Source organism: Sarcophilus harrisii, chromosome 3 (assembly GCF_902635505.1).
Source record: "Sarcophilus harrisii chromosome 3, mSarHar1.11, whole genome shotgun sequence".
In the NCBI taxonomy this organism is placed as follows: Eukaryota; Metazoa; Chordata; class Mammalia; order Dasyuromorphia; family Dasyuridae; genus Sarcophilus; species Sarcophilus harrisii.
In genome coordinates this window covers 523609666-523627802 of record NC_045428.1, presented here as the reverse complement: position 1 = coordinate 523627802, position 18137 = coordinate 523609666, and the positions used below count along the sequence as shown (strand labels likewise).

At 35.0% G+C, this 18137-nt stretch overlaps 1 protein-coding gene across 1 annotated transcript in view; it reads left to right on the top strand.

Annotated features, from left to right (window-relative positions):
- The window catches only part of LOC100932257 (guanylate cyclase soluble subunit beta-2-like), an 88781-nt gene that overhangs the window by 30991 nt on the left and 39653 nt on the right, over window positions 1-18137 (top strand). Inside the window, exons 5-7 of the mRNA XM_023499643.2 lie at window positions 8183-8343; window positions 14515-14614; window positions 17077-17273. Coding sequence (XP_023355411.1) covers window positions 8183-8343; window positions 14515-14614; window positions 17077-17273 — 458 coding nt within the window. The remainder of the gene's footprint in view (window positions 1-8182; window positions 8344-14514; window positions 14615-17076; window positions 17274-18137) is intronic.

Sequence of the window (18137 nt, the reverse complement as noted above, 5' to 3'; positions counted from 1 at the left end):
ATTTCTGAGATGCACTCACTTAAATATAGATGAAATAAGGAAGATAGGGAAAGATAGGGAAAGCCAAGGAATGGTGTTTAGTCTCCCTAAACTCACCAACCCACCAAACTTTGAAAATAATTGATTAATCATTTCCATCACCTGGGATTTCTGTAAGTTCTGCTTGCTGTATCTTTTCCCAGATTGCTATTACCTCCACAGTACTGGTCTAAACTCATGGGTCTTAGTTACCGTAGAGTAGCTTTTGGCTATGACATCCTGGGCTGCCTGGCAATCTCCACTCCCAAAGTCTTAGCCAAGTGGCAGTGACATCTTGATCCCTGTCACTCACATGTCAACCCAGGAATCCAGTTCTCCAAGTGATCTGCTGCTTGCCCATAGGGTAGGCAGAAAGCCTTAGGCATGCCTTTATGCTCTTTGTAAAAGGACAAAGATGAACCTGTTACTTGTGTGACCATGCATAGTTTGGTTGGGTTTTTGGTTTTTTTTTTTTTTTGGTCACTTCCAATATCTCACAATTTCCTTTTTGTCTTTGAGAATTTCCAAGTTCCCCTTAGTTCTTCAAAGGGATAAACCTAACATTTGCTGCATATTCCCAGGGTAAAAAGCTACCATTAAAATTTGCTCAGTATACTAACAATAGTCCAAATGAAAACTTTCATTTTGATATTTCCAAAAGACATTACCAGACTTCCTTAAACTAGTAATTTCATCTCTCTGATTCATAGCAACCATGACTTCCTACTCAGATCTTATGTAAATTCTGTTTCTGTGACCTCCAAGTTGCCTGTTACTCAGAAAGTTATGTGACTCGCCTGTGATCACATATCTAAATGTTAGAAATGAGATTTAAATCTAGATGTGTCTGATGCAAATCCAAAATTGTGGAATAGCACGTAGAGTTGAAACTTAGTCAATGAATCTTGAGTTTAAATTCAGACTTTGACAAATACTATCTTTTTAATTGTAGGCAAGTCACTTCTTTCAAACTAGAGCAACTGGCCAGTTAATGAACAAATATTTAAGTACGTACTATATGCTAAGCAATATGCTAGTTGCAGAGGAATATTAAAAAAAATAGTCACTATTCACAATGAATTTACTCTAAGATCTCCTGACTACATTATAGATAAATTAAGAAAGGGAAAAATAGGTTGTTAATCTAACTCATGAAATCACAAATCCTTTAAAGTGCTGAAGTAATTTCACAGTATAAATATCAACTTCTGATTTTCCTTCATTCCCCAAAGCATTTTGTCTATGAAAGGCAAGGTTCATCTTCTTGATCAAGAAGATTAAGATGCCTTATGTCCTACCTTCCATATCTCAGAACCTCTTCTTGCCATCACTCATCTTTTCCTTCTTGTCTATAGTCTGAGAATGTGATGACCCAATGCCTTGGCAATTCATTATCCACTTGTGTCCTTGACACTGCCCACAGCACCTCCAATTCCATTTCCTTTATTAGTTTGCAATATTGATAGTTCAGTATTTGAATTTGACAACCTCCTTCTTGATAGTTTCTATTCCTTTGCCTTCCATGACTTTTTTTCTCATCTGGTTCTTCTTCTACCTGTTTAGTTGATCCTTTTCAACTGTCTCTGCTTTATTGTCTATCTACTGTCCTTAAGTTTGAGTGTTCCTATAGTCTCTGGGTTTACCTCTTCACCTTTCTTTTTCATAATTTTAAAAAAGTTAATTTATTTTTAATTTATTAAATAAAACAATATTTTTGCAACATAGTGCAATCTAAAAAGATGATTGTATATGAAATTGTAACTCTACTATATATAACCTCCTAGTCCTTTTAAATGTGTAAGTTATCATATAAATTTATTTTCTTTCTTCCCTCTTCACTCCTACCCTACTGCCCACCCACTCCTACTCTCCAATCTCTATTCCATCTTCTTTTCATGCAGTTGCTAAAATAATCTTTTTTTAAAATAATAACTTTTAATTTTCAAAAATGATTGGCTACCATTAGACACCCATATACATACACACACAAAAAATCAATCCATATATATATTTATCACTTCTTTCTCTGGAGGTCAGTTCTTTCCTCTTGACTTTCTAAACTCCTTCCCATAGCAATCTTATTCATTCTCCTACCCTCAATTACCATCTCTCTGCAGATGACTTCCATATCAGTCCCTACTTTCCATGCCTGTACCCACAATTATCTGCTAGTCATCTTTACTTTCCATATGGTCTAATAGCATTCAAATTAATCATGTCCAAAATTGAGCTTATCATTCCCTCATGAATCCTTTCATCCTCTAGATTCCCCTATTTTCATTGATAACATTTCTGTTTTCCTAGCAACTTAGGCTTGAAACATCACACATCCTATCTTCCATATCCATTCAATTCCCATTTACTGTTGGTTCTACCGCATCAATATCTCCTTCATCATTATCCTGTTCCTTTCTCTCTCTTTTCACATTTGTAACATTAATTCAGGCCGTCATCACTTAACCCTTAGATTTTTATAAAAACCTTCTCAATGGTCTCTGTTTTGACAGTTTCTCCCACCTCTAATCTATCTTCTTTTAATGCAACTGCTAAGATAATCTTTTTTTAATTAATAGCTTTTTATTTTTAAAATATATGCAAAGAGAGTTTTTAACATTTACCCTTGCAAAACTTTGTGTTCCAAATTTTTCTCCCTCCCTTTCTCCTACTCCTTCCCCTTGACAGCAAGTAATCCAATATATATTAAACATGTACAATTACGATTTTTTTTAATGTATAAGTTTAGCCATATCATTCTCCTATCCAGGAGCAAAAGCCTTCATTGTCTCCCTTTTATCTGCATAAAAAATATAAACTCCAAAGTCTTAGCATGTGAAAGTCTTCAATAATCTGATTCTAATCTAACTTTCTAGTATCAGTTTATGCTAACCCAATTCACAGAATTAAAATTTTGGTGAAATCTATTTTTTTTTTATCATTCTCTGATACTCTTCTGAATTCTCCCATTCTTAGAATTTGCTCCTTTCTCATCTTTGACTTTTGAAATCTTTTTTCTTTATGGTTAAACTTATGAAGCCTTTTCATTATAATCCTTTAGTTGAAACAACTCCTTCCATCCTCAAAGTCCGTTTTTTCCCTCCTAAATCCCCGTAAACTACTATTTCCCCCTGACAGACCTTCAACTTGGAAGGCTTCAAGTCTGGTTCTTGTGATAGACTATAGCAACCATCTGAGAACCAGACAGGATATTCTAAGAGACGTTCAAGGCCAGATTGTCTACAGCAGGTTAATTTCTTTTTTCTTTTCTTTATTTTTTTTTTAAGAGAATCTATTAAATTGTAGAGGAGTTGTGACTTACTCTGGGAAGTCTCAGGGCAGACAATAATCCTCTTCATTGACAAAAAATGTACAGGAGATGGAAGATGGGATTTGGTAACTGTTTAGATTTTAGAGATATGGGAGAAGAGTCAAAACAAAGGTTTGAAGATAGTAGATTAGGTAAATGGTGCTATCATTGTCAAAAAATAGTGGAGTCAAAAAAAAAACTGTAAAATGAGCTGAAGAATGAATACAAATCACTTTAGTATCTTTGCCAAGAAAACCCAAATGCATACACAGAGAGTCAGACAAGGACTGAAATGACTGAACAACAATAAATAGACTTTTAGGTGGAAAAATCAAGCCAAAAGGTCTGTATTCAGAGATCAACTTTGTTGCTTTAAACTAGTTTGGCTTCCAGCCAGCAAACACCTCATGAGACAGGTCCTAGGGAACAGGGGAGGCCTCCCACCTTATATATGCTTTCCTTGGCAGGTAATGAGGTGCACCTGTTCAGAGCAGCACAGTCCAGCAGGAAGCACAGCTGTTTTCTCTCAGCCTGGACAAGCTGGGGATACAGGGAAGGCGGGAGAGTCGGAGAGAGAGAGGAAGGAAGGAACAAACCACTTTTCAAGAGTTCCCCCATCCAGGGACTCATAAGCACTGGCTGGGATTTGGATAGGAATTTAATATAAGCTCATTCAATTCTCCTAGGAGGGTTGTCAGGTAGCATAGGAGAACTACTAGATTCTTGACTGCATCTGGCTGAGTCTCCACCAGTGAAATAGAAAATCGAGGCAATTTTCCCTTCATATCTTTCCTATATTTGCTGGTTTTGTTTGTAGTATTTAACTAATATTTTTTAGAAAAGGTAACTCACCTCTGAAAAAAAAAACAAGCTAATTATTCAGATGTGTCTCTCTTTTAGAGCTAAGAGGGAATAATACCCTCTTAGCTTGGTGTTATAAGAAACGGGAACCTAATACATGATCAATGGTTTTCTGCTGGATGAAACAAGCCAGCAGGGGGCACTACGACCAAAGTTATTGAGAAAGGAGCTACAGGCTTGAGTTGTGATGGACTCCCATTAACTAGTTAGGGAGGCTGAGCCTCTTTGAGGATACAAGTTTGGTATTTTCCCTGGTAATGACCATATAAAGGGTTTCCTTCTGATCTGTTAGTCCCCCATCCCTCAAAAAAGAAATCTGGGGGATTTCTTTGGGAAGGAGGAAATTTCTGTGGGGCACCAGACTCCAACCTAAAGTATCTTTGGAACCCAGGTATAGTGAGCCCACTCAGGTAGCCCCAGTCAAGAGCGGAAATTCCTCTAATAGTCTCAGGTTCTCCCTCCTTTTCACTACTCAGCTCTATAGATCTAGGGGTATCCTAGGGATTTCCAGAGTTGACTTTAGGTTACCAAATATAGACAAAGAGCCAGATTCCTTACGGTATGGCAACATGAAATCTTATTGTCCAAATACATTATAGTGTATCTTGCATTTGCTACTTTTTAACTAGTATGTCTCCAATGGGTTTTAAGAAACATTTCAGAGTTATTAGTTACATAGTTACAAACCATCTTTTAATGTGTTTCCCACCTGAGAAAATTGCTTCATGTGTCTAAAGGCACACATACATATAGAGATGCGCACATCTACATATCTGTATATGTATATATAGACATATATATCTATTTCTACAGGTTCTTTTTACCATTCGCTTTTGAAAGTGACATTTAATTAATTAGTCCCTAAATTCTGGCATATGTATCTTTTATATACTAACTCTAGCAAAAGGGTAGGGTACCACATTAAATTATGATCAAGAAATTCAACAAAAGATACCAGTAAACTCCAGCATCCACTGGATGAATTCACAGAAAGAGAGCCTGAAGCTAGAAGAGGTCAATAGGTTGGTGTTTATAGCAACACCATAATCAGGAAGCTAGGGATAGGGTGGCTGGAAGCCTATAGTGGTGCCCTGAATGGGGAGGTCCCCAGGGAGAGAGGGAAATGGGGTTAGTTCTGAATCTCAAACTATACTCAAAAGCAATAATCATCAAAATTGGTGAGTATTGATGAAACAATGGAAAAAACTAATAAGCAGGAGGGATAAAAACAAATAAACATAATACCTTAATGTTTAGAAAAGCTAAAGACTCTAACCCAACCTGCTGAAAAAACTGACAAATAATTCCAAAGAAAATAGGTCTATGGCACCATCTCACACTATATGCTACAATAAGATCCAAATGTATATATGACCTTGATATAAAAATCATGAAATAAACAGATTAGAAGAACAAGAAATGAAATATCTTTTATAGTTAAAGGTAAGGGAAATAGTCATGACCATATGAAGTATAGAAAGGATCACAAGAGATAAAATACACAATTTTGGTTTCAGAATATTGAAAGGCTTTTGTACAAAAAAGTCCAATGGGCTTTAATTAATTGAATTTAACTAATTAAATCAATTAAGTGGGAAAAACCATTAACTAAGAAAATTCGCTGTAGGTTCTCTAATAATTCTCTAAAATTTCTTTAATAAACAGCTCTAATATATTTCTGATATCATATATATGCATATACATATATGTATGTATATGAAAATGATTAAAATATAGCAGAAGAAGAATCATTTCCCAGAAGATAAATGGTCAGAATATATGAAAGTATAGTTCTCAAAAGACAAAAAGCAAGCAATTATCAACCATATAAAGCAAATTCTTCAAATCAAAAATAATAAGAGAAACAAAAATGAAAATGACTCTAGTTTCCACTTCAGATTCCTATCAGATTGGCAAAGATTACAAAAAAGAAAATTGCAATTGCAATTGGAGATAGAGATAAGATCATTAGTTACACTGATGGTGTGTTGGTAGAACTATGAATTGTTCCAGCAATTATGATTTCTTTTTTTAAAAAAATTATGTCAATGAACAATATATGTAGTTTTTAAATGATACAATGATTTTAAAATGCAAATGGAATCATTTACACTTAACATATTTAAAAAATAATGGTTTATTGATTCTTGATAAAAGCAATAGTAATATAGTCTTACATCATAAAGTGTTTTTTGTAGTAAAATGACTCAGTGTATTTTCACCATTCATATTTGATATTGTGGCTCAGTACTGGAATTTTAATTCAGAACAGTACTACCATACAATAATAAATTATATTGAAATAAATGTGGATGTATCAACATCGTTGCTGCCTTTTTCTTTTCATAATTTAATTTGTCTCTCGCACTATCTTCCTTTCCCTTTAATATATGATATTTAGTTGAGCAAAACAAATGTCCACATTGGTCACATTTTAAAACATATCTCTTCCTATATCTTAAATTCATCACTTGTCTTTCAGGTAATTGGCATGTTTCAATAATCATTTTCTTGGACTTGTGGTTTATTATTTCATTGATCAAAATTCTGAAGTCTTTCAAAATTATTTTTCTTTCTAGTGTTACTATGATTGTATAGATTGTTCTCCTAGTTCTGTTCACTTAGCTCTGTACCAGTTTTCCTAGTTCCCTCTGAAACTGTTCATTTCATTTTTCTTATAGCAAAATAATATTTCATTATATTCATATGCCACCATTTGGTTAGACATTGCCCAATAGGAGGAAGACTATCACAAAACAAATATTTATACCATTATTAGGACTATACCCCAAAGAAATTTTTTTAAGAAAGATGGAAAGGATTTATACATGTAAAAATATTTACATCAGCTTTTATTAGGATAGCTAGTTTCATTTATATATATATATATATATATATAAATACAAATATGGCTTTACATACACACACACACAAACCATAATCATAATGTCAGTTAAGACTATGATATATATATATATGTCTTCCCTCAAAACTGTTTTAGCTATGTCCCATAAGTTTTTGGTATATTGTCTCATTATTGTTATTTTATTTGATGAATTCTATTCTTTGTATAATTTGTTCTTTGATTTACCAGTTCCTAAGTATTATGTAGTTTAATTTCTACATTTACAATTTTATGTGAGGTATTTTGGTTAAGTTTTTGTAGGAAAAGGTGCTTATTTGCAGTTAAGAATCCAAAAATTTATTTCTATACTTCTTTAATAATTGCCAGAGATCTATCATCTCATTTTCCTATCCAGATTTTTTTTTTGACATTTTGCTTAGATTTATCTAGATCAGAAAGAAGTTACATTAAGGTCTTCTTCTATTATAATTTTTCTATTTCTCTAATTTAATTAACTTTTTCATTGAGTGTTTAGATGCTATGCCATTAAATATACACATACAGCATAAGAATATTAGTGTGTTAACTATAATCTTTAAATATGATACTTTTTTCTGCTTATCTCATCTTATTTTGTTTATGTTTATCATAGTCTTAACTGACATTATGATTATGGTTTGTGTGTGTGTGTATGTAAAGCCATATTTGTATTCGATCTTCCTTATTCTATTCAGATGAAAGTGAGCTTTATCATATGACTATTCTCCCTACCCCATGGAATTAGAATAATTTCATCTTATTTATGTAATAGTGATTTTCCTCCCTTTCTTCCTTTCTTCCCTAGTATAATTCCCTGTCCTTTACCTTTTTGGTTTTTCCTATGACCATCAAAATAGAAGAAATCTACCTCTAGATCCTCTATCATTTTTACTTTTTTTCATGACCCTTAGAAATACATCTGAGAAAATATACTAATGTTTTAATTGACAAGCATTTATTTACTCTCGTTTCCACTTCCCTAACCAACAAACAACAAAAGAAAAAGTAAATCTTTGTTACAAATATACATAGTCAAATAAACAGTGTATCAGGCCCTTGCTAATAATGTCCATGGTACTCAGTGATAATTAATTTTGGTGCTTTTGCCCATGCAGGTGTCTCCATGGAAGCTATTCTGAAGATGTTTGGAGAATATTTCTTTAAATTCTGCAAGATGTCTGGCTATGACAGGATGTTACGAACTCTAGGAGGAAATCTGACAGAGTTTATTGAAAACCTAGATGCCCTTCACAGTTACCTTGCTCTCTCTTATCAGGTATAGTTTTGGGTCTGCGTGTCTTGACAAGAAGCAAATACCAACTCCTTGATGGCTGGCCACAACACATCTGCAGAGGGTGAGCTCCTGCCCTCTACCTGCTGTCACTTGTCAATAAATCATGTCAGTAATTTAGCAGTCTTTTTTAGATTGATAAAGAACAGACAATAATTAAGTTCTTTTTACAGCTGGACATCAGGAATTTAAAAGGGAAAACTAGAAGAAGAATCACACTAAATTTCTAGTGAGGGAAAAGTCTCTCTGTTTAGAATTGGTTTGGATTCACAATTAAACTTTGGGAAAGCCCAAAAGGGGAACAACAGAAAAAAAAAGAATATAGTCAGATTTGAAAGAGGGTTTAGATTCTCTTTTTAGGGGTGCTTGTCTGGAAGAGGATGATAAATAAGGCTGAGTAGTCAGACAAAAGACAAGAAAAAATTAAAAGTATCAAAATCCAGTGTAGGAAATCATCCAACTAATTATCTAACAGGGTTACTGACTGAGCAGTTAAGAACCTAATTTCCCTATTGGGAACTTTCCTTTTGGAGTTCATTCATGTTTTTAAAGACCACTGGGTACGCAGTTGCCTAGTACCTTCATATTTTGATGAAGAACTGTATCTTGAAAGGTAAAATGGAGGGGACCATTCTCTATGAAATCAAAACTTTGCTTCAGGTGAGACTTCATTTCAGTTTGTTTTTCTCACAGTGAGTCCCCACACAGAGAATGCACATAACTAAGCTGCTAATATGAATAAAGTCAGGAAAGAGTGCTGCATTCTTTGTTTCCTGAGAGTATGGGGATATTTTGGTGTTTACACCCCGTGTTATCCATATCATAGGCATTCTATGGAAAGCAAGATCCCAGAGTCAGCTAGGTGGCAAAACGGATAGACCCATGGACATGAAATTAGAAAGAACTAAAATCAAATTCAAGGCTCAGACAGTTACTAATGGCATGACCTTACGCAAGTCACTTAATCTCTGTCTTTGTCTCAATTTTCACAATTTAAATAGAGATATTAGGCTTACCTCACAGGGTTGTTTTAAGTCTCGAATAAGAAAGCATTTGTAAAATGCTTACAATAATTCCTGGCATATTTTTATGATTGCTGTTCAGTTGTTAAAGTGTGTCTGACTCTTTGTGATCTCATGAACCATACCAGGCTCTTCTCTCCTCATGTTCATTGCTTCCATGACGCTACTTATGCATCTTGGCTTCTGCTATTTCTTTCTCTTTTTGCCTTTAATCTTTCTCAACATCAGGGTCTTCTCCAATGAATCCTGTCTTCTCATATGTAGCCAGAGCACATAAACTTCAACATCACTATTTGTCCTCCTAATGAATAGTCTGAATTAATTTAAGTATTGATTGATTTTATTTCTTTGCTCTCCAATGGACTCTCAAAAGTCTTCAGCACCACAGTTCAAAAGCATTGATTCTGTGGCACTCAGCTTTCCTTATAGACCAACTCTCAAAGCAATACATCACTACTAGAAAAATCATTCTTTGATTATATAGAATTTAACTGGCAAGGTGATATCTCTGCTATTTAATACTCTGACCAGATTTGCCAAGTTTTCCTTCCAAGGAGCAACTTTTTAAAATTTGATGGTCATCTGCAATCAATTCTGAATCCAAGAATATAAAATCTGATACTACTTTCATTTCTTCTCCTCCTATTTGCTAGGAAGTAATGAGATCAGTTGCCATGATTTTAATTTTTTTTAAATGTTAAGCTTCAATCCAACTTTTACACTCTCCTCTTTCATTCTTATCAAGAGGCATCTTAATTCTTCTTCACTTTCTGCCATTAAAATGGTATCATCTACATATCTGACATTATTAATATTTCTTCTGGTAACCTTAATTCTGGCTTTTGATTTATCCAGCTTGACATTTTGCATGATGTACTTTGTATATAAGTTAAATAAGGTGACAATACATAGCTTTGTCATGATCCTTTCCCAATCTTAAACCAGTAAGCTGTTCTGTGTTCAATTCTAATTGTTGCTTTTTGACCCTCATATAAATTCCTCAGGGGATGAGATGATCTCATCCTCCCATCTCTTTAAGGACTTGCTGTATTTTGTTGAGAGTGTCACTGTCAAAGGCTTTAATAAAGTTAATGGAACAGAAGTAGATGTTTTTCTGGAGCTCTGTTGCCTTCTCTATAATTCAGTGAATGTTGGCAATTTGATCTCTAGTTCTTCTGGCTCTTTGAAAACCAGCCTATACTTCTGATAATTCTCAATTTACATATTGGGGAAACATATCTTACAGAATGATAAGTATGTGTATGTGAAATGAGCACAATTGTTTGGTAATTTGAACATTCTTTGACATTGCCGTTCTTTAGAACTGGGACATAAACTAAACTTTTCCAATCCAATGGCAACTTCTGAGTTTTCCAAATTTGCTGTTATATTGAATATAGCATTATAATCGCATCTTCTTTTTTATTATTTTTTTATTAAAGTTTTTTATTTATAAAACATATGCATGGGTAATTTTTCAACATTGACCCTTGCAAAACTTTCTGTTCCAAATTTTTCCCTCCTTCCCTTCACCTCTCCCCTCGATGGCAGGTAGTCCAATACATGTTAAATGTTAAAATACATGTTAAATCCACAGGTCTCTCTCTGGGTGTAGATGGATCTCTTCAGCACTGAATAGCACTGGTTTGAATCCTCTCATTGTAGAAGAGAACCATGTTCATCAGAATTAACGTTGTATAATCATATTGTTGCCTAGTATAATGATCTCCTGGTTCTCATTTCACTTAGCATCAGTTCATATTATAGCATCTTCTTTTAGGATTTTAAATAGCTCAGCTGAAATTCCATCACCTCCACAAAACTTATTATTAGCAAAGCCTACTTCACTTCATTCTCCAGGATTCTGATTCTAAATCAATAACCATATCATTATGGTTGTTGGTAATGTTAAGATCTTTCTTGTATATTTATTTTGTATATTCTTGCCACCTCTTTTTAATCTCTTCTACTTCTGTTAAGCTTCTATCATTTTTTCCTTATATCATACCCATTTTTGCTTGAAACATTCCCCTGATTTTTCTTATTTTCTTGAAGAGATGTCTTTCCCATTTTATTGTTGTCTTCCATTTCTTTGCATTGTTCTCTTAAAGTAGGAAATCTTTTATCTTTTTAATATTGTCCATAGGATCTTCTTAACAAAAGCATTGGAGTGGTTTGCCATTTTCTTCTCTAGTGGATCACCTTTTGTCTGAACTCTTTATTGTGTCCAGTCCATTTTGAGTAACCTTGCATGGCATTGCTAATAGTTTCATTGAGCTACACCAGCCCCTCTGCCATGACAAGACAGTGTTCTAGGTGGGGGTCTGGCACATAGGAGTGATTAATAAATATTTATTCTCTCCTCCAAAATGTTAAAGCTGCTTGAGGGTAGAGGTGGTGTCATTTTGTGATTAAGTTGTGATGCATAAATGTAATAGAATGTCACTGCCAAAAGTCATGGTGAATATAAAAAACATTGAAAATCTTAGGAAGACTTAACTGAATTGAGAAAAAGGGAAAGAAGGAGAATGAGTAAGTCAATTAATAGTATGACAATTAGACAGTCAACAAACATTTATTAAATGCACTATGCAAGCAATGAGAATATAAAGAAGGAAAAAACAAACAAACAAAACTAAAAATGGATCTCTCCTACTAGGTGTACAGATTGTAATGAGAAAACAATATATAAATAACTCAAGATATAGAAGCTATATACAGAGTAGATGAAGACAATCTTAAGAGATAGGCATTAACTATTGGGGGAAACCAAGAAAAGTCTCCTGTGAAAGGAACAATTTGACCTGAGTCTTGAAGCAGCAAGACCAACCGGAAGATTATTGCACTAGTCTAAGTGAGAGATGATGGGAATTATAATATGTTGATCATTGTGTGAATGGAGTAAACGATAAGAGAAATATGAAGGTAGGAATGTCAAGGTTTGGGAACAATTTGTACTTGTGGGATGAGCTGTTAAATTGGTAGTCTTAAAGTGCACATCTTTATATATCAGCACCACCTTCCCATTTAATAAATTAGGGTCAGCTAGGTGGCACAGTGGATAGAGTGCTGGACCTGAAGTTAGGGAGACTCATCTTTGTGAATTCAATCTGGTTTGTGACAACTAACTGTGTGGCCCTGGGGAAGTCACTTAATCCTGATGTGTAAAATAAACTGGAGAAGAAAATGGAAAACTATTCTAGTATCTTTTCTAAGAAAACTCCAATGGTGTCACAAAGAGTCAGAAATGACTAAATAGCAAGATTAATAAATTCTAGTTGTTCCCAGTTGTCTCCAGAATTAAATATCACATCCTGTATGTGATTTTTTAAAAGCCGTTCTTCCCAGCCCTTTCCACCTTCTTAGTCTTCTTATATCTTTACTTCCCTTCACATAACCTACAATGCAGTGACACTGGCTTCCTTGCTTTTCTCCCTACAAGACATCCCATTTCCTGATGCCCGTCCCACAAACAATGCACCTAGAATTCTCTTTCCTCATATATATCTCCTGTTTTTTTCCCCCCTTGATTCCCTTTAGCTTTTGGTTAAAATCCTGCCTTCTGCAAGAAGAATTTTCCTTATCAGCCTTCATAGTAGTGCATTCCCTCTAAGATTATCTCAAATTTATCCCAATTCTAGTTTGCACACAATTTGCATGGTTTCTCCCCATTAGACCAGGAGTCCCTTGAGGGTAAGGGACTGTCTTTTCTCTGTATCCTTAACACTCAGCACAGTGCTTGGAATATAGCAAGTGCTTAATAAATGTTTGTTGACTCAATTTGAGTGTGAGTAAAGAGTCAAGGATGACAGTGAGATTGTGAGGCTGTAGGCTTAAGAAGATGATGGTTCCCCTGAAGTAATAAGGAAGTTCAGAGTTATTGGTCAGGGTGGGGCAGAAAATGAGTTCTGCCTTGTTCTATCAACATGTCTAATTTAGATATATTAATTTGGAAATGTCTACAAGACATCCATTTTAGGCTCTCCATGAGGTACTTGGAATATAACTCAAAAAAAAAAATAGTACAGCTGGAGATATAAATCTGGGTCCCTTTTTGCTCTTCATGTCCTCCTTACATTATTTGAATGCCAAACGTACACTTGATAAAAAAATTATTTTATGGAGAACTCACACAGGGCAAAGGCTCATAAAATGGTCAGAAAAATTGACACAAGAACACTCTCAAGGTCTCTCCTAAGAACTTTAGAATGGATTGCATGACATTGGAGACTTTGGTACAGGATGACCCAAATGGCGTGCCCTCATCAGAGAAGGTGCTCTTGTGAGCAAAGGAAAACTGAAGTAACCCAAAAGAAATGTGAGATGTGCAAAATTAGAGAAGCTACCTTAAATGTTCATTGGGATTTGGGTCCAACTTGTGACAGAGCATTCTGAGCTCCTATTGGTCTGATCGGCCACAGTCAGACACACTGTAACTCAACTCTAATGTAATGATGTCATTTTGGTATCTTTGGAAATGAAGGACAACCACCAACCAACTGTATATATGTAATAATGGGATCTCTGGATCAAACAATAGGCACCTTTATATGGACTAGATGTGTTTAAAGGTCTTTTCCAGATTTAAGTTTTTCCCTTTTAAGCTCTTACATTGAAGGTATTCCTTTTGTCTAATAGAAATTTATCCCATTGCTAGACATGTTTTATAGCTCAGGCTCCTAAGCTCTCTCCAGGAAGAAGGCAGGATCTTTTGAAACATTTAAATGTTAATTAGTCCAGATTGTCCTCTTTCCAACAAACTCAACTTTGTTTCATTATTTTTGCTTGTCAACATTGCTATAGCCCCAGGTTTTCCAATAAGAGATTTACTACAGAAAAAATTCTTCTTCTTCTTCCAGATTCATTCTTATTCTCGGATGCCAGAAGAAGACTATATTCCAAGTTTAGGAACTTGTTACAGCATATTATACCCAAGAACATTAAGATACTACGATCCCATTGCCCTGAAATCACCCAGATGTAGGAGTGTTATCAGAGATTATGGTGTTCCATAAAAGTAGGGTCTTAAGGATTATTTCTACTATGTGATATTATCAGGAAGTCTAAGTGGTTCATAAGGGTCTCAAAATTAGGCTGATGGAAGAAAACATGTTATTTTTCTTTTTTAAATTAGGCAATGAATGCTCCATCATTTCGTGTGGAAAAAAGGACAAATGGGGCAATGCTTCTTCACTACTACTCTGACAGAAGTGGTCTGTGTCATATTGTCCCAGGTAGAGGATCAGATTGATTATTTCTTGAGGAATGAATCCTTGGAGTGGGGCAGGGAGGAAGGAAAAATATTTACATAATAACTTTATGATATATTTAAAAGGAATATTAAGCTGTACATAATGGATTTGTAGTTTTGTAAATCATCTTTTTATTATACTGTTATAGAAATGCTCATTTTATTCCAAGAATTAAGTAAATAGTTTAAAAAAAAATAATCCTTGAGTGCCTTTGCTCAGATGGTACTCCTATGTGAAATGCTTTCTCTTGCTTCTGTTTGGTGGTATTCCCTGATATTTATGAAGTACTACTCAGGTACCACCTTTAACCTGCCCTTATCTCTCCCATAAATAAATGTGCCTTTAAAATTTACACTAAGGTGTTAAAGGTGGAATAACTTTAAAAACAGACATCTTGGTTGTCTTATCCTTGGATTTAGTACCTCTGGTTCTTGTTTTGATAGGATAGACCCCTTATCTTAAAATATTTTAAAATTCTGAGTTAGAATCTCAAGTGAAAAAACCATCCTATTCTCCCTAACATGTGATTAAAGGTTTTTCTGCACCAGAGCCAACTTTAGAGCACATTGCTTCAAGTGCACAGTTCAGCCTGTAGGTGTGTATTGGCCATGATTCACAGCTTTAACTCTGAAAGAAATTAGTCTACAGGCAAATAAGAATTTTGATAAAAGTACAGCCTAGGGCATCAACATTATTATACTGAAAAAAATTTAACAGGTCATTTAAAAAGTAGTCATATGAATTTTTGGAGCCTCTTTATAAGATTGACTTAACCTCAAGGCATTAACAAAGAATTACCCATTAATAGAGAGCCACAGAGTCTAAGGCAAAAACCACATAATTCAATAATAATAAACTTTGGAAATGTGATGTCAGGTCAAGACCTGAAACGAGTGATAAAGCAGATTGGAGAGGGGTTGTTTTTATTTTCCTGGCAATCCCCTAAGCATGAGTATTCATCAGTATTACAGATTTATCTTCTTACTCTGATGAGTCTTGGGAGTGGAGCACGTATTTCATACTTGTTGGTATCTGTCACATCACCATACTCTGACCAAGAAATGAGGTTAATACATGGTTGCCAACTGACTATAATGAGTGAGTAAGGCTTGTCTGAAGACTGAATCTGTATTATGAATGCTGGAGATCCATCCTCTGGAGAGCCAGGATGTTATCATTTCATGATTTATTTAGGGATCAGACTTTTATCTAACCTAAACTACTGAAGTGGCCTCTTAATGAGTCTCTCTGCCCCCCAAAAATCTTTCATCTCAAATCAAATATCCACACAATTGTGAAACTAATATTACTAAAATGTAGAGCTGACCATGCTATGACCACCTTCTCCTCCCTCCCCTTCCAAAATCTTCACTCACTCTCCATTGCCTTTAGAATAAAAAAATTACAAAAATCATCAGCCTTCCCAATCTGACTCCCTTCCATCTTTCCAGTGTTATTTGATATAATTTCCTTTAGACACTGAGGTTGCACAGTAGAGAGAGTTCCAGGTGTAGAGTTAGGAAGATGAGTTCAAATGCAGCCAGACATTTGCTAGCTGTGTGACCTTCTGCCTGCTTCAGTTTCCTCAACTGTAATTTGAAGATAATAATAAAATTTAATTCCCAGGTTTGTTGTGAGAATCAAATGAAATAACATTTATAAAGCAGTCTAAAAACTTGAAAATACCATATAAATTCTAATTATCATTATGATTATTGTTACTTTTATGATCTCAGGAAGTACAGATCAGATATCACTTTTTACAAGCAGTGTTAACTGACTCTCCCTTCTCCTCTAGATGTTAGCAGCCTCTTCCCTTTGAAATTACTTTGTATAATTTTTTAAATTTAACATGTTATTTTTTTACATCTTTTATTATAGCTTTTTATATGCAAAATATTGACCCTTGCAAACACTTCTGTTCCAACTTTTCCCCTCCTTCTCCCACCTCCTCCCCTAGATGGCAGGTAGTCCCATACATGTTAAATATGTTAACGTATATGTTAAATACAGTTGTATATATTTATTTTTTATATCTGGCATTGTGGATGGAGAGTCACTCTCAGAGCTAAAAAGACCTGTGTTCAAATCTTGACTCTGACATTTACTGGCCTGATGACCCTGAGCACCCTTGGCTTCTCAATATTCTAGGCAGCCTTCTAAGACTGAGGGGTGGAGCCTATATTGGTAGAGGGAGTTTGCACTTCTGGGAGTTCCCGACTTCAATGAAATCTTAAGTCCAGTTGCCACCCTGGACCTTTTATTTACTTGTATGCACATGGTATTCCCTTGCAGGAAGTTCCATTTAGGGTAAGGACCACTTTCTTCTTGTCTCTGTATTTTAAACATCCCCAGAAAATGCCTTGTTTACAGTAGGCACTTAATAAATGTTGAATTGAATTGCTACTAGCCATAGTTCATGGAGGTATTTTCTCCTGGCTCAGGAATCATAGAAGCTGTTGCTAAAGATTTCTTCAACATGGATGTGACTATGGAGATTCTCAATAAGAGTGAGGAAGAGGAAAGGACTGGGAAGAAAGAGCATGTTGTGTTTCTCATTGTGCAGAAACATTGTGGGAAGGACAAAAAGAGAAGACCCAAGATGTCTGAAAGAGGCAAAAACTCTCAGCAAGACCAAGAGGTATTGAATGAGCTTCTAAAGTAAAAGAGGAGTTTCATCTATGAAGAGAGTCTCCTCAGAATCGGGCATCTTCCCATAAGAGAATAAATAGATTCAATAGGGTGCTATCTTGGTTAATCACACAGTTTTGTTGTAAAACTCAACTTTTATTGTGTGCATAAAGTGCTTTATGGATTTCTGTAACCTGCTAATGTGCTTCTCATCAAATGCTATGTATTACAGTTGTGTATATTTGGGGGTTATTCACTTACTAGATTATGATCTGTGAGAGACCATAGTTTATTTAAACTGCAATTCTCCCTGTCACGGTAGTTTTTCTTAGACAATATTTAACTAATGTTGATTGAAAGAATAGTTGAATGAATGGAATATCACCTCAACTTAAATATGCTTCTGGTGAAATAATTTACATGAAAACACTCCTATGGATTTCACTTATTCATGAATGATGTATTTTTTTTTTTTTTAATCTGCTGGGGGGAAAAGTGAGAAGGCATAGATTTAAATTTCAGCTCTACAATCACTACCTTGTGATTTTGTGCATGTCACCACCCCCTCCTCCCTATGAGAATGTGACTGTCTTAAAAGTAGCCAATATTTTATTTTCTTATATTGTATCCTCAATACTTAGCAAGGTGCCTGGTCCTAGTATTTCATAAATGCTCTTTCTCAGGCTCTCTTTGTCTCCACCTCTGTCTTTCTCTATTACTACCACAGTCTCTTCCTTCCTTCCTTTCTTTCTTTCTTTCTTTCTTTCTTTCTTTCTTTCTTTCTTTCTTTCTCTCTTTTTCCCTCCCTCCCTCCTTCCCTCCCTCCCTCCCTCCCTTCCTTCCTTCCTTCCTTCCTTCCTTCCTTCCTTCCTTC